Source organism: Dermacentor silvarum, chromosome 1 (assembly GCF_013339745.2).
Source record: "Dermacentor silvarum isolate Dsil-2018 chromosome 1, BIME_Dsil_1.4, whole genome shotgun sequence".
NCBI lineage: Eukaryota > Metazoa > Arthropoda > Arachnida > Ixodida > Ixodidae > Dermacentor > Dermacentor silvarum.
In genome coordinates, this window is record NC_051154.1 from 75,746,287 (window position 1) to 75,764,276 (window position 17,990).

Consider the following 17,990-nt stretch of genomic DNA (forward strand, 5'->3'; position numbering starts at 1 on the left):
AAAAAATTGTTTCAATTTTAGTTAATTGGGCTGCTCACAGCGATAATTATCATCTCACTTTGTGCCCCCCTAGCCACATAACTTATTTTCACAGGTGGTCTTCGCGTGCCTCCCAGTGCCTAACTTTAAGAAATCGACAAAGCTTAGTTTTGAACTCCCTGTATTATCAGGCGCAGCCGCCAAGCACATGGCTGTATTGGGTAACGTCCTTTTCCTATAAGCTCGGAGAAACCGATACCTGGCTTCGCTACAGGTCTTCTTCCTCTTTCTGGGGTTTTACGCGCCAAAACAAGTTATGATTATGAGGCACGCCGTAGTGGAAGGCTCCGAATTAATTTTGACCACCTGGGGTTCTTTAACCTGCACTACAACGCAAGAACACAGGCGTTTTTGCATTTCGCCTCCATCGAAATGCGGCCGCCGCGGCCGGTATTTGATCCCGCGATCTCGTGCTTAACGCCTGAGCTAACTGAGCCACCACGGAGGGCTACAGGTGTTGCTTTAGCCGTATAAAACGCAGGTTTATCGTGAGGAAAAACGGTAAATAGGAAAGGCTACTATCATCATCATTGACAGAAGCTGACCCCCCCCCCCCCCCCCTCAGAAAAAACCTGGATCCGCCCCTGTATAAAACGATATATAGCGCTATGCTAAACGTTCGTAACAATCCTAAAATTTCAATTTCCCTTTCCTTCCAGAAAAGTGCGTTGGAGGAAATCGCTACCAGCGATCCCATAAAGCTCTGATAAAATAACGGTAAAAAAAAAAAAAAAAAAAAAAAAAGCAACCATTCACAACAGCGTGACCCGCCGCGGTGGCTCAGTCGGCAGGCGTTTTGCGCTGCCGAGCGAGCACGAGATCATTTCGATGGAGGCGAAATGCAAAAACGCCCGTGTGCTTGCGTTGTATTGCACGTTAAAGAACCCCAGGTGGTCAAAATTAATCCGGAGCCCTCCACTACGGCGTGCCTCATAATCATGCAGAAGTGGTTCTGGCTCGGTAAAACCCCCGAAAGAACACAACAGCGTGGAAACGCATAGATGGCCTGGCGATATTTCTTTAACCAGAGAAACAAACAAGGAAACAAGATATGGGGCTTGCTATAGGTGCGCAAATCCCGTCTGCGGCGGCCGCATTAGAATGGGGGCGAAATGCAAGAGCCACAGGTGGTAAAAACTAATCCGAAGTCCCCTACTAAGGCGTGCTTCATAATCATATCGCGCTTCAGACACGTAAAGCCCTAGATTTTCATTAATTTTAATTATGAATTCACCTAACGTTTTCTTTTCAGCACGCGAGATTTAGCATATTCAGATTATGACTTGCGGTAGGAACGCCGATGCGAATTAATTTAAGCCATGCACAATTTATGGGTTAAATTGATAGCGCGAAAATAAATTATGCGCAAAGCGGCGTGTTCCCGAGTGTGCATCCATGAGCAGGCACCCACAAAGATCGCAATATTTTACAAATGCCAACCAGCAATCAATAGATTCGATCGAAGCGTGGGTGAGTGTAGCTCGACCGAATGCGCAGTACACAGTTACATCACCATCACTAAACGCAAATGAAAAGAATAAAACAGGTGGGTCACACGCAACCAGTACAATACGAGTTGAAACATAACACGTTGCAAGCAAGCGCAGTAACACGCAACAGCAAGCGCGCGATTTTACGCGAGAACAATGGGGATCAAGATTCGAGGCGGGAATATTTTTGAACGGCGCTACCGCGCCAGCCAGGAATTGAATAACAATAAACATGCCAAACAAATTATGGGGTTTTACGCGCCAAAACCACGATGTGCATTCTGAGGCACGCCAAAGTGAGGGATTCCGGAATAATTTGGACCACCTGGGATTCTTTAGCGTGCACCTAAATTTAAGTACACAGGTGTTTTAGCATTTCGCCCCCACAGGGACACTAACTGTCCCGAACGCATTCCACGGACCATGGATGACTGCAATATAATTATAGGAATTTGTCAGTGCAGCGCTATATATCTCGCACGTTGTCAGGATCATCGAGAAAAACACGAAAACGTGTCATGAAATAGTTATTCACAATGTGGAAAAAGCAAGCATTATTTTATCTGTGATAAACATGTATCCACGTTTAATTTAAGACGGCGGCAAGCTCACAGTATACTTTTCGAGCGCATCGCGCAAACGTGACATGCACATACAAAGGGCATTTGGGGATAACAATTATCAGAAATAAGGCACTTTCGTGCAGTACTCACTTTTTTTTGTCCGTATTGACGAGGCAGGATCCGCTTTCCGAGTCAAAAAATTAAGCGGCGCCGCGTACTCCGAGGGTCAGTTAACCGGGTAAGCAGTATTAGTGATTGCGAAGTAGAAGACAATTACACGAAGGAAGATTCTTACCGTGTAAATCCGTGTAAGGGCCGCACCCATAACTTGACAGCCAATATATATATATATATATATAAAAGAAAATGAAAAAGCAACCGAGAAGCAATCGCGTTCCATGCGCTGATTCTGATCGGGCTCAACAGCGAATTGTCGCGCGCAGCGTACTTTCGCGTGTCGCTACTGGATGTCGAGATGAGGCGATCGCGGAGGTTTACGGCGTATTTCATACTCGTAGTTGGAAAAATGAGTTCAAATGGCCCGGTCCCATGAAAGGCTCGTCAAAATCGCGACAGAAAAGTGTGGCCCTTACACGAGTCTATACGTTAGTTATAGTGGCCATATAAATTGTAGTAAACATTCATCTAAAATTAAAATAGTAAGCATAGTGGACATAGTAAGCACGGACCATGTAAACCTGTAAATACCTCACTGGATGACATCGAGCACTCGCTTTCACAACGCAAGCATTGTGAAGAACGGCGGCAGCGGAGGCGAACGGTTCGTACAGCCGCGCGATTCAGCGCAACTCTGAAAATTAGATTCGTCATCATTATCTGCCTATTTTTATGCCCACTACTGACGGCCTCTGTGAGTGACCTGCGATGACCTCTGTCTTTTACTCTGCAACACTAGGGGCGCAGAAAGACAGCCCGGCAAGGAAGACAGCGCACATTAAGTTAGCAGCCATCCCTGGTCGCCCTGTATCATTGCACCCACCAATGATTACCAACGATTAGATATGGCACACGGGCCCCATAAGCGTCAGCTGCGCACAGTCATTCACAGCTTAGACGCCAGGTCTAGAGGAGAAGACGCGTGCTCTCCTTCCCATTCGCGTTTGATTACGTGACCTACAATTAACCAACCCGAATGTTGAGCGCATGGGAAATAATGCCATCAAGCCGCCATTCTTTTCGGCTCACTGTTACGTGCTTTTTCCCGCACAGGGTATGCATGAAAACTTTCCGCCTATGGAAGGATGCACAATTGCTTGGTAGAGGTTTCATGGTTATGGTGTTTGATATTTGGGGAGCGTTTCTGCACGTCCTCCACCAAGGGTTCATCGTTTTTGCCTATAGCATTTCCTATTTCTCTGCCGGCATTCTTTTCGGGTTAACCTCCCGGCCTTTCTCACCCCGTTTCTTTCTTTCTGCCGGCTGTCGTGTTCGGGTTAGTCTTAGCGTTGTGTCCTCCGGTGGGCCTCCGACAAGCTCGTCCAAGGTGTGTATTCCTAACTGCAATAGTTTGTCGGTGGGTGTTGATTGGGAACCTAATGGCTGCTTTATAAGCTTGCCTAATTAGTCCGTCAATCGCTTGTTTCCCCTCTGCGTTAATTCGAGGTATGGGAGAGCATATATTTTTCTGATTACAAAGGCTTGGACTCGTTTGCACAGCTCATTAGAATAGCCAACAAGCAAACAGAGATAAAGGAGCAGGACCTAGGTCCTGCTCCTTTATCTGTTTGCTTGTTGGCTACTCTCCTAACGAGCCCGATAGATTATGTCGTGGCGTGTCTTAATTTTTCTATGGTGATGCGATTACTGCGGCTTTCTTACATGCCTAGGATTCCTGGAGTGCTTACTCTTTTGACCGGATCTCCTTGTACCAGGATTTTGAGATCCGGGATGGGGTAGTCTGTTGCTTTTTTGCCACTTGGGATGTCACGCTTGACCAGTAACTCGGATTTAGGTTGTGAGCAGCTAAGACCCAAGGTTTCTACATGGGGTTCTATAATGTCGACTGCTCTTTGCAGGGTATCTTCTATGTCGCCAGCTCGCCCTTTGGTAGTTCATAGGGTGATGTCATCCGCATATAAGGTGAACCTGAGATTAGGTACAGTTCTTAGTTTAGCCGGCAGGTTTATCAAGGCCAGGTTGAAGAGTAAGGGTGAGAGCACCGAGCCCTGTGGGGTTCCGCGGTCCCCCATGCTGATGGGATCAGAGTTCGTGCCACCGGCCGAGACCTCGGCCGTTCTTTCCATTAAGATCGGACGTACTTGTATGTTCTGGGGCCCGGATTAATTTGGGAAAGGTTGGTAAGTATACTCTTATGAGTGACATTGTCGAAGGCTTTGTTCAGATCTAAGCCCAGGACTGCCCTGATACAGCTGCTACGCGGGATTTCTTCACTAATGAGGAGCATGATGTCCTGTGAAGAGAGATGCACTCTGAAGCCTATTATTTCATTTGGGAGAAGGTTGTCTTCCGCGTACGCCTCGAACCTGTGTAAGACCATGTGCTCCATGAGCTTGCCTATAGCACAACGCAAGGAAGATTGGTCTGAGATTTTCAATGTTCATCCTTTTATTGCGTAGTGTTAAGACGCAACCAAGGACGGAAATAAGAATCAGGACAGAAAAGAGGTTTTAGGATGAAGATGATTCTGGCGTGTCTCCATTCTTATAGAATATTGAAGGGTATATTCTTATGGAATATACCCTTTTTCCCCAATACACGCGACTGTATACGTTCCTGAAGTGCCCGCCTTAATTCCTACTCCCAGCGTGTCTTTCTTTCGTGCCTCTTTATGCGGGAAGCTTTACGGGGTTACCGGTTTGCATATTAGAGATCATTTATCACGCGAAAATTTAAAAAAAATGACTCGACATTACGACCCTGCGAAAAAGTTTGTCCAGCGATGCTATTGCAAAACCACTATGGGGGTATGAAATGTTTTATTACTTGGAGTAATGGTAGTGATAATCGCGTTGTGGTCGCTGCGGTAGACCGTGATGGGTTCCGCGACAATTTTCGCTATATTCTTGGCGAAGACCAAATCCAAACACGATCTGTACCGCGTGATTGGTTGATATAGGGGCCTTGAAGCATGCGAGTCCAAAGTTGTCCCCGAGAAACGACAGGAACCTGTCCGACGGCAGGATGCGAGCACAGTATCCCTAGTGCAGAAGCCCGATATTGAAACCATTATGCCACGGACGCATGCATCGAGAAGCAACATAGAACTCCCTTATGAATTTCTCGCGGGCTAGTCATCAAGTGTATGACTCGCATGCTAGTTTTGTGCTTGTTCTTTATTGAAACGAATGCTGTTGTGTATGCTGTATGTGCGATTCCAAAGAATGTATGAACTTTTCGCTTCACTTTGCTGAGTGCTTGAAACCTGCTTCAACTGCGCCTCGGGCCAGCCCGGTATTCGACTACCTCCGGGATCAGCCCACATTTTTTGCCCACGGACGCGGACACGAAAAATGCCAACCAACGAGACGCTAACAGCTTCGCTGTAAAATACCGACAAATGGATGCCTTATAAAAGCGAGTACTAGCTTGCGCAAGTAACAAGTGTAAACAACATGTCATTATATACTTGGGCGGCGGCTCCAGGACGCCAAATGAGACACCAAAGCTGGAACGCGGACTACAGAGGGCGTAGAAGATGGGCTATCTGGATCTTTTAAACCGTTGGCACGCGGAGGCCTCGAGAGCCCAAATGCATGGACCGCCCTTGTCCTTGTCCGCCTTGGTCCTCATTGCCCCTTGGACGCCTTGGAGATTCTGCGCCGCCCGCTTTACAATCTCAGGTGGTCTCTTGATGCCTCCGTTTGAGGGTATTTTTATTCAATGTTCGCACGCTCAATGACTTCCTATGAGCAAATCGCACGGTAAACATAAATTACTCCCCACAGAAAAAAATGAGAGAGAGGCGTGCACAAAGTGAATTAACAGGCGGGCTCTTCTGGAACGTACTGTTAGAACCACTCCTCGTCAGCGCAACGGCAGCACGGTGATTGAATTTCGGCAACGGCGACCCTCAGCTGAACTTATGGTCGAACCGGTTCCCCCAGGAAGTTCCAATTCAGCTTCAGCTCCAAGATTGCGGAAAAAATTGAAAGTTCTAGGTATTATGCACCTAAAGTTAGGGGACGAAACCGCCGGTCTTACAAAAGAACACAAAGGGCCTACAATGGAGTGTTCGGGTTTCTGGGTACATATAGGCGCTTGTGTACATTATTTCAAAAACTCTCCAATAGGGAGTTTTAGATTTGTGCACCCAAAGCAGGGCGTGGCGCATGGATGCGCAAAGGTCCCTTTGGGTACCGAAAGCAGCGAAATCTAAACCTCCCAAATATTTGCTCGGTTCGGTTTCGGTTCAGCTCGTTTTTGGTTCAGTTCCAGTTCAGTTCAACACCCTGCTTTACACAGCCCCATTCATGGCCAATCTGCGTTAATTGTGCCCTTTCACTGAGGTACAACCAAATTTGTGCTCAAAATAAATCAGAAGACGCTTCTGAAGCTTGAATCTACAACTCTTTACCTGTCAGTTGCATATCTTCAGATTTTTTGTCAATTTCATTTGTCAAAGGTTAGGCCTAGCACACTCTTTGTGTCTGTGCAAGTCGCTCCTGGGTGGATGTAATCAATTTAGTGGTGTCAAGTGTCTTGACTATAATTAGAATTATCTGTGACTGCTTGAAACAGTATTTTTTTTTTTTTTTGACATGACAATCTGGCAAAGGCTAGAACCTGGTGTCACTAGCTGCTAAGTAGAGATCTGTTGCAAGAAAACAAATTTTGAGCCAGAACATAACATTTATAGGCCATTATATTGAATAGCACCATTATTATGATGAATATATCATAAAATGAAAATTCCCACAGTCTTTACGATATGCATAACATCGGCCCAGCCGCATTTCTAGAGCTAAAGACAAGAGTAGCAACAAAGAACTCTCGGAGGAAGAGCAAGAAGGCATTCTCTATGCTCACATCAAGCTCCTAAAGCCTACAGAAAGCAAAAATCCACACGGAAGGAAGTGCTACAAGGGATCCAGGTTGGATATTCAAGATATCATTTGATTAATCATGCATGACATCACATTTTTAGGAAACTTGTACTAACCCAAGCTACAAGAAGTACACTTCACTTATTACGAAGTTTCTTTCAATGGTTGTAATATTTTTCCAGATCTCCAACTGAAACATCTTTCTGCATGGTTGTATGGTTACAAAATATACCTGTAACTGGATGGTGTATCATATATAATACATAACAATTTCCGCTCATGAAATCACAACCATGGATTTCTTTGGAAAACTGATTTGTTTCGGCACTTCTGGCATAAACAAAGATGTGTCCTTTTCACAAGAAAAAAATTTGTGCAGTAAGGGGTTAAAAGAGAAGTTTGCCAACAGTAGTAGCAGCACCAGAACACGACTCTTTTCACCATGAATTTAAAGAAAATGAAGTTTGTTACAAGAACATATGTTCAATGGGCACCTCTCAATGGTTGCCCAGGCTTTAATTTAAGCAAGTTTTTGCATTTAGGTAAATGTCACCAAAGCATGCACTGCCATAATAAAAGTAAAGGCTACCCAATCATTGCTGGCAACAGCTTGCTAGCCTTACGTACATTTACGTATATTTAGTAAACATAATGTGTTCTTAATTTTTACATCGGAAAGTAAGGCCACAAATGAAAAATGTGAGAGGTTGTCCAAAGCGGAGAAAGCAATTTCAAAACACAATGGTTGACTTTGCACCCGGGTTTAATTCATATGTATGTACAGTCAAACTTGATATATTGCCAATTTTGCAAAGTTCTTTGTAGTATATTATATATATATATATATTTATATTTATATACTCTCTTCATAGTAACATACTACACAAAGTAACCTTGGTGTACGACGTCTTGGCAATGACTTTCAGGAAATAATGGTTCAGTATAGGATGCTATGTCTAAAACAATAATTACAGGCAGATCATTCCTGCAGGTGGTGGTTCTACATGGCGACAAAACACCGGCATATGCACTCTCAGCAGTCTTGTTCACTCTGTACTTATATCTATATCTCCATTATAAAATATAAAGGAGCAATACAGTAAAGTGTCACAAGACCCAGATATGCCAAGATGAGCAGCACTGTAAACTGGTAAGATTTTCAAACAAGTATTTACACATACAACCAAAGTGATGCATTACAGCTGACCAACACTTCAGAAGAAAGCATTTTCACAACCACAGCCTACACAATACATTGACTGAGAAGTAAAAATAAAAGATTTTTCAATACACCAGTAGAAATCAGTAAAAAATGACTTAAAGCACAGACAAGATTAGGAGATGAAGTTTGCTGCCACACATCAACCAACAATGTTCGCATAGCAACAAAACTTTCAAGCTGATTTTACCAAATTTGATAAAGCACACTTTCACCGAGGTATTTTTGCTAACTAAAAAATTTAATACAATAAGCAGAATTTCACCTGTGCAGCAGACGCCTTTTAGGCTACTGCCAGAAGAGAAAAGCACACATGCCTGCATTGGCTAAAATCTACATCAGAACAACAGTGTGCCGAGTAGACCCCTTTCTTTCCCCTTTACTTTTTTTTTACATTGTATTTACATTTTCCCCAGTGTGTGCCCGGCCGCCTGAATGCAATCCCATGACAATCTTCGTTGTAGTCCCTATGGGGATTCCTTTGGGCCAATACAAGATTCAGTACACTGAGTACAACATATGTACAGAGCTTTGCAGCCCCATTTTAAAGTATACCCAACCAAGAGTGCAGTGGCATCCACACAAGGACAGATGCAGAGAGAACCAAAACAATATTCATTTCACAAGTGTCTTCAGAACCTGAGAAAGCCTTTTTGGAGACAGGTGGCTGTGTGTGTGTGTGTGTGTGTGTGTGTCTGCACGTGTGTGTGTTTTGTCTTTTTAAAACATGTTATTCAATGGTCCTCTGACACACCTGAGAGAACAGCCACTTCATGCAAGTATGCTGCCTCAGTAGATCCCCCTGGCATGGGAACACTGGCACAGTTCCAATTCCAGCTCACACTACTTTCTTTTTTTTAACCAAGTGGGATGCATGTGTGACATGCACTAATGCAGAAAAAGCCAGATACTCTTCCAGGCCAGTTCTCATTATTTTAGCAAGGTGAGCATACGGACACAATAAATATATATTCCTTTAAGCTGGTGAGGACCATAGCTTTACATCACACCCTCAGCCGGCCAGAAGCCTCACATTGGCTACTCTACAGCAGTGAAATGTCACTAAGAGAGACCATTCAACAAAGGAACCATCTTCAATTATACCAGGTGCCACCTTAAGGTAGCACCCAGAGCTGACTAAAACATAAAAGCAAACACAGGTCAAAGCAGCTAACTGCTTGGGAAAACCATTGCACCACTACTAGTACCGGTGTGGTGTTGTCTCTTATCACAGTACCAAAACATACAAGAATTCAAGCCAAACAAGTTGCACCCTTTAGGCCTGAATGCAGAAAACGAGTAGCGCAAAAACAATGTCAAGCAAGCAGAACAAAGGTAACAAGAACACAGCACATCAGAAGTTACCTTTCATCTTTTTTCTTAATGAAAAAAAGAAAAAAGCTCATTGCACCTTGTCAGGCAATGTAGCTTGCTGCCTTGATGGTAGCACATAACCTAAATGCCCTGGAAAGCTGGCATTGGAGAGATCTAAGCTCCTTATCAACATTCCCCTATGTTATCTCTTTCAGCCTGACAGGGTCCCCAAGTGCTTCTCTCCCAACGCTTACTGCCCCACGAGCAGATATACCGGGCAGAGAAAGCATCATTCCTGAGCAAAACCTTCCGTCTCTTCTATGGCATAGGTCAACTTCTCCACCAGCTGCTCATAGCTCTTGTAGGGTGGCAAGTCCAGCCGGTTGAAGCATGTGTGACTTCGAGGAAGCCACGTCTCCTTGCCCACTTTCTCGATGCAGAAACGCTGTGGCCCATTGCTCCCTGAGAAAACAAATGACAAAGCAAAGTGGGCTGCACTTATTTGTGCAAAGTGTAAACCTAGTGCCCCAATTGCACCCCCGAGTTTATTCCCAAACTTATATTAAGGGATGCCTTATTTCAAAAATAGAACTATGCATTCTTGTCTTCCAAACTTTCATTTAAGTGTAACTGATAAACATTGAAAATTCTGTCAGACAACAAACAATTTTTCAATGTAGTTTCTTTTGGACGTTAAATACTAAGGTTTAGCTTTACAGCTAATAGGAAGCTTCAGCTTGAGGTAAACTGATTTCACTATACAAATGCAAATGAAATGCAGATATGCTTCCATTAGGCAGCCACTGAACTGGATGTGATTGGTGGGGTCACATCATCACAAGGAAACACAGGGCTATGAGAGACATCACACTAGAGGGCTAGAGATTAAATTTGGCTATGTGAAAGTAGATATTTTACTTAGCTTATCAAATTTTTTATAAACAATGCCAAAAATGAGCAAAACAAAAAAAGAAAAATCAAGTTTACAACACAACTTCACTAAAATACCACATTAAAAGCAGCTATACAGACACTGCAAATGTAATATGCATTTATTTGAGTGCCTAAAATAGACAAATTTAATGGATAATTCCCAATTATGTTAAACCAATACATTGGTTACATGAGTTTAACAAAAGTCTTACTAACAAGTTAATAACTACTACATTTGAGAGTAATGTGTAATACATAAATTTAGTCTGCTTTAGATAATGGCTACAGATGTCCCGAATTCTGTGTATGTTTTTTACAGCATAAAAGAAATTGCCCAAGTGGCGAACCTTGAAGGAATGGCGGCATATAGGTGGGTGAACGAGCCAGCACCCAAACAGCGAATGAACGGTGGCATATAAGCGGTTCAACGCGCTGGCACATACTGTGACGAAAGTATTACATTATTAGACAGTTTCTTCAAGCTTCTCACTAGTGAGATTTTGTAAGAGCTAGTATGATTAGGCTAAGAAACACTATGTGCTTAAAAAATGGATACTAATGGCTATTATCCAAAATGATGCTACTGAAAAACACCGAAGCTAGAGTTTTAGATAAGACCAGAACAGGTCTGAATCTGGTTCTTAACGCCCAGTGGAAAGCAAAAGAATATCAATCATGGAAGAATTCTGAATGGCATGGGAAAAGGCCCTTCTCCATGGGAAATGAGCGAAAAAATATCACTATACATGCGTAAATAAGTTTCCCTCTCAATCAAAATAGAGGGTTTAACATCCCAAAGCAACACAGGGATGCAGTAGTGGAGGGCTTGATATTAATTTCCCCCACCTGCGGTTTTGTACCATGCAACTAAGTCAAAGTACATGAGCCCACAAATGACCAGCAGGGATCACCAACCCAGCGTTACATGGAGCTTTACTATGGTTATGTACACCCAGCCACAAAAATTTACGGACCTCAGGATTTCAGAAAATGTTCAATTCCTGAGGAGCCTGTAGCAGTAGCCAGTGAAACTGTACATGACAATGCTGTTACCATATTCTAGTCGAGGCCCAAAATACAAATACCAAGCTGCGTTCTGAGGCTGTGGAGATATTCTGCTTTTTCTCAGATTTCATGGTCTGTAATATTTCGGGGCCGGGTGTACTTCAGCACCACTGCTACTGTTATTTTGCACTTGACTTAGCAAGAGCAGTACACAAAGATGTTTTATTATAAAACTCACCCATAAGCTCAGCAAATCCACCAACAGGTACACGGCACGTGCCTGTGACAAACTGTAGTAGGCGTGCCCTTTTTTCATTGTCCATATCTCTGATAAACTGCCAGAACCAGATAACTTGTTTACTGTTGCGAGTGTAGTGCCGGTAGATGCTGTTTCGCTGCCAGTCATCAATGTCAATTTCTTGCATTCCACACAGCATCAGCTATGGGGCGAATGGGGGGAAAAAACAACAACAACAAAAGAATGCAAGACACAGTTTGCTGCTTTCATGAAGTTTCCAGACGAACTCAGCGTACCATCAGAAATCCCAGGTTTATCTTTCTTTTAATTACAGCACTGGAGTTATCACCAACTGTGAATAATCATGCAACATCTGCCACCAAGCTGTAATTTATACACCAGGCTTTTCAAAAGTGGGAGTTTTACTGCTGTTGATTTGATGATTGAAGCGTTGCATGAGAGAGGATACAAGGAACACATGAAAATGAACATAAAACAACTTGAGAAAAAAGGACAATGTGGAACAAAGTAGCACATTTTGGTAGGGTCACATAGAACAACTGACATCACCACCTATATATGCATTGCTCTACTGTGCTATGTTCAGACCCTGGTGTCCACTAATCAAAACTGAAATCATTTAGCAAAAATCATTCACACGTTTATGAATTTAGTCAACCAACCAATTTAGTCAACCTTTAGTTTAAACTTGAGTACACAGTGAAGTGCGTTGTAAGCTGGTTTTACAATCAGAAATAACATAAAAAATTGCCATTAAGCAGAAGAAATTGATGAAAAGAAAGGTGACACATGCAAATGAGAAGAAGTTGACCCAATTTTTCTCTTGAATGTAGAGCAGTATTTACTGGAGGGACAAACTGTTAATTGGAAATTCTGAAGCGCGTCCACACAGTAAGTTCCGATTTTTAAATGAGGAACAAGGATCAGAAAAAAAAAAAAAAAGCTATTATTGTCAGAGTGTGACGCAATGGCTGTTTATCCAGATGTGGATCATCTTTTTTTATGAATTTGTCAGCACTCAGTTTATTATGCCAGTGTCATGCTAATATGCTGCCTGTGGCTGAAACCAGGATGTCACCTCTGCCTGAACTTCAGCATCACTTATGTTTTCAGGAACTGGTAAGGTCCCAATGCAACAGGAGTGGACGTGCACAAAGATATTTGGATGTGGACACACTCTGAGTAGCATTACTTTCTGGAGTGTGCAAATGTTTGAAACTTTTGAACAACAGATAAAATAATTTATACAATAGTGGCACCATCTGCGGCGGCAATTCGAACTAGTGAAAAGGTGGCTTTTTTTTTTACTGCTGCCGTCGCTGCAGACGACATGCATGTACGGTCGCGATGACATACACAGATATTATTTGGTCCACAAGGTTACCTTTATAGATTTTACATGATACTGCACGATTGTGTACTCTCCTAAGAGCCCCGAGTTTGCAAACAATCTGTATAGTTGTTCCTAATGCTTCTTTGTGCTTCTAATAAAGCATGCCTTGTAATGTGCACTATAATGACAAACTTTCTATTTCATAAATACCAAGGCATTATTCAGAAACAATGTATTAGAAAAATCTATTTCATTCACTTCTGGCACTAGTCGATTTGATTCGCTTCTGGCACTATTCAATCTCGAAAACTGCTATTCACACACCCTTATTACTTTCATACTGTCAAACTGTGAAGCGCACAGAAGCGATGAGCTGTAAAAATGTCATTGATTCCAAGGAATGCCCGTTACTACAGTATGATATGGCGCCATATGCCATGGAACACCAAAACTGATGGTTTTAATGACTGACAGAAATACTGTTTCCCATTCAGAACATAAAAACTGCAATAAAGAAAATTTTGATTTTGATGACGTTACATAGTGAAATAGGCATATGTTTATTGCAGCTAGATCACACATTATTAGGAACTCAACATTACGCACTTGGGCTCATGCTACACAAACTCACATGCGTCATGTTAAAAGGTATATGTGCAGAAAGAAAACTGTACTGGACAGTACCAGCACTACCTTACTCACACGAAAGAATGCTTAATGGAGTGCTTTATGCTGTTGCTAACACTCCACAATATAACCCCGTAATGACAAAATAATTAAGTGCACACTGTGTTATCGCACCGACAATCACTAAGCGCAATCCAAGTTAAGTCAGATAGGAGTGAACAGGCATACCTCAAGTTCCCGTTCATCAAAGTAATGAAGCCATTCCAAAGGCAGGACTTCATTGAAGCCATCCAAGAATGATTTTGTCTGCTCTTCTTGGCCCCGTGAAAACCGCCAATCCGTCATCAACCTGTTTAGAAGAGTAGAACCCTTGAATGTGCCCACCTGATTTTAAATGGCTTGTAAGCACCTACCTCAGGTACTCATCTTTGTTCTCCTCAGTAACTCTAATTTCTCCTCCACCGGCCTTTAGTTCATGAGACTGGATCTGCCCTAGCACCTCGAAGTCTACACTGAAGTACAGTTCAAGGGAACACTCTTCAATATTGTTCTCTCTAAAAAAAAAAAAGGGGGGGGGGAGGGGGGGCCACAAAGAGGGAGAAAGACATACATGTTATTGTTAAACTGCTTCAAAGGCCTCAGCAACTTCTAAAGCACTCACTTGATCCAGATGAGAGAATTGTAAAACTCATTGTCTATGGACTCAATGTCCTTCATGGTGAGCTTTTTGCCAAGCATACGCTTATAGAAGGGAAGTGTGAATCCACTGTATATGAATTTTCCATGAAAGAGAGCCTATCAAGAAGCACAATTAATGGAAGTGTTAGCCACCACATGAAGTACGTAGCTGTCACATTTTCAGCTGTTTTAAAAGCATAAGATTTTCATATTTACCATGGCAATGAACCTTCCGATGAACCGGAAGTACAGCAGATGGTCAGGGTTCACAGAGCTCGCAGGGTTAATCTGCAGGCTGTAGTTGTTCTTTCCCGCATATTCAAACAAGCAGTACATGGGGTTGAGGACCTCATGTGACAGCAGGAAAAACCACTCTCTGTAAACAGAAAACACGAGTTTTCATTCCCCAGAAAATACAAAGTATGTAACAAAATTCACCTGGCTATTCCTCCATAATCAAGGCCTTCTTCCCCCTTGAATGTGATGAAGAGCCTTCTTCGCAGTTCATGCGGTGGAACCCGCATAATCTATGAAAGATGACTGCTAGTAAGTACACAAAAGTGACAAAGCAATGTTGACAAGCCATTTCTACTTAATTTGAAGTGAAGGGGCTGAATACAAGACAATTTTTTTTTTCACAACCGGAAGTATACTAGATTTGCACATAAATGGTGTGAAAATAGAAAAAAAAAAAGTAAGATGTGATTAAGATTTATTAATATTATGTAATAGCCATTCAAATAGCCTGTACGAGCTATGGCAATAAATACCAGTTGGCCATTTTGGGCAATGGGCAGCTGGCCTTTACTTTTTGTGATCGGGTGTCCTATACTGTTTTACATTAAAGGGCCCTGAACCACTTTTTAATGAAGTCAAGAAATGCATCTGAAGTTAAATTAGACTATTTCAGGAATACTTTGCCGAAAAAAGTTCAGAAAAAAGTTCTTCAATGTGTTAAGCAGACTTGAAAATCAAGCACACCGCTCGCAGTACGTCCGCTCCCTCTTCAATGATTAGCACTGCGAAAGCTACGGCGGAGCGATGTGTGCCCACAACGCCTACTGAATGTCACCGTAATGCGCAGTTCAAATTTGATTTTGGATCTTCACGTAGACAGCACTATTTCTGATTTTGGTGCCTATGACATGCCAAATGTGGTTATCCTCAGCGTACCGCAGTGCACTCAGCCAGTTAGGGCGTCCCGATATCCTGCTCGCCCGCTGGTGAGGAGGACATCAAGGTACCCTAAGCCAGTGGACTCTTCCCGGCAGTGCGCGGCGGCCGCGGTATCTACGCTACGCAGCAGACTGCAAGCTACATGCAACTGCAGTGTTTGCTTTGTGCACGACCAGGCTAGAGCATGCGTTCGCGCACATATGCTCCTGCCTTGCTCTGCTACGTGCTGCAGACCAGCTTTGTGCTGCACCAGCTAGACTGACGCATAGTAGCCACATCCAACTTGCACATTTTAAAGTGCCATCAATAACTCATTACAAAGCGAAGTGCGCCACAGCGTCTAATGAGGAGCGTCCAGGAGCAATCGTACGCTGGCAAGCATGCGTGTGGTCTGACCTTAAGTTTCGAATGGTTCGAGGCTAGTTAAGTGTTCAAAACTAGATGAAATTAGCGAGACACAACAGCTATGATACCGAAAAGCCGGGTGGCCAAAGTTCAATTCCTACGCGGGCGGCCGTGGCCGAGCGTGACCAGACAATACAGTCGAAACCCGCGATAACGAAATCCCGAGGGAACGAAATTCTCACCACAACGAAATATTTTCGGAGCACCGGCGAACGCCCATAGGAGTCAATGCATTTTGTAACTCGCGACTACGAAAGATATTCGTACCGCAGTCCCTCATTAACGAAATTTTTGAAACACGAGTGCGCAAATAATTTACTCTCGCAACATTAACTACATTCGAAAACTGCTGAAATGCATTCATGCTACACTTAAACTGTGCAAAACTATCGCTACAGCGTACTTGAGAAGCAGCCGCCATCATTGTTTACAAAAAAAAAAAACAAAGCTGGCGACAATGATGATGATGATAGCTTGCCGAAACACCTGCTCGTTATCGCGGACTACGTAGCCAAATCGAGGGGAAAATCCACATTCCTTGGCTTGGCTCTGTGCTTGGCTTTGTCGGCTTTGCGCGCACATGGTCGCGTGTGTGGAGCCATTTGTCGAGCGTTTGCTTGGTCGCTTCGTGGCTTGGTGCAACGTGAACTGTGTGTTGCGATTGCTTTGTCCGATTTCGCTGCCTGCGAAGATGCCGCCTCCAACGAAAAAGCGGAAGTTCATCACGCTGGAAGATAAGGCTGCAATCATCGGTGAGGTGGAAAAGGGCAGGAAAAAAATGGACATCGCCGAAGAATTCGGCATTGCTTGCAGCTAGCTGTCCACGATTCTCAAGAACAAGGCCTCCATTCTTGGTGCGCTTGAAAACGGCGCGAGTGCAAGAAACAAAACCGTGGCGGCTGCAGCGTTCCCGGACGTGGACAAGGCGGTGTTCGCGTGGTTTTGTGAACAGCGTGCCAACAAGGTGCCTTTATCTGGCAGGATCCTGCAACAGAAGGCGCTGGACTTCGCTTGTATGCTCAGCCACGACAACTTTAAGGCGAGTCCCGGCTGGCTGAGCCGTTTCAAAGCTCGCCACGACATCGTAGCCAAAGTCATCTCCGGGGAGGCAGCAGCCGTCGACTCGGTGACAACGTCGTCGTGGCTGCTGAGCAACAAGGAACTGCTCAGCCAGTACAAGCCCTCAGACATCTATAATGCCGATGAAACGGCACTATTTTATGAAATGCTACCATCCAAGACCTTGGACTTCAAAGGCCAGAAGTGCCATGGTGGCAAACACAGCAAGCGGCGCGTGACGATTTTATTGTGCGCCAATATGGATGGCACAGATAAACGGCCGCTGCTCGTTATTGGCAGAAGAAAGAAGCCCCGCTGTTTCAAGGGGAATCGCAGGCTGCCAGTAAGCTACACCGCGAACTTGAAGTCATGGATGACGCGGGCCATTTTTAGCAGCTGGCTCCAGTCCTTCGATGCCGACATGCGGAAGGCAAACAGATCGGTCTGCCTTCTTCTCGACAACTGTAGCGCCCATCACGTCGACGTGCAGCTCGGAAACGTGCGCCTCGTTTTCTTTCCACCAAACTGCACTTCGGTGTTGCAGCCCCTCGATCAGGGTGTTATTCGCAGCGTGAAGTGCGCTTACAGAGAGAGGCTGATTCAGCGTTTGCTGCTAAATCTTCAGATGAAGCGCCCCACTGACGTGGACATGTTCATGGCGCTAGAGATGATCGCCGCCGCATGGATTGCGACGAGTCCAGCCGTGATAACCAATTGCTTCACACACGCCGGCCTTGTCACACCGCAGGCATCGTGCGCTGATCCAGCGGAGCCGGAAGAAGGTTCGCCTGTAGGCGCACTTGATGACGGTGACAGCGCAGTGCCGCCGTCACTGACCAGTGCATGGGGCGAACTTTGTGCTGTGG

The 17,990-nt window shown here is 44.1% G+C and overlaps 1 protein-coding gene across 5 annotated transcripts in view; it reads right to left on the reverse strand.

The window, feature by feature from the left end:
• Positions 1-7,861: 7,861 nt before the first annotated feature.
• Positions 7,862-17,990, reverse strand: part of LOC119466438 (E3 ubiquitin-protein ligase wwp-1-like) — a 66,851-nt gene continuing 56,722 nt past the window's right edge. For all 5 annotated transcript variants that reach the window (XM_037726953.2, XM_049669918.1, XM_049669904.1 and 2 more), the window contains 7 exons: positions 14,923-15,011; positions 14,701-14,860; positions 14,468-14,601; positions 14,220-14,360; positions 14,035-14,155; positions 11,826-12,027; positions 7,862-10,111 (listed from right to left, as the gene is read on the reverse strand). In XM_037726953.2, coding sequence (XP_037582881.1) covers positions 9,939-10,111; positions 11,826-12,027; positions 14,035-14,155; positions 14,220-14,360; positions 14,468-14,601; positions 14,701-14,860; positions 14,923-15,011 — 1,020 coding nt within the window. In that variant the 3' untranslated portion in view covers positions 7,862-9,938. The remainder of the gene's footprint in view (positions 10,112-11,825; positions 12,028-14,034; positions 14,156-14,219; positions 14,361-14,467; positions 14,602-14,700; positions 14,861-14,922; positions 15,012-17,990) is intronic.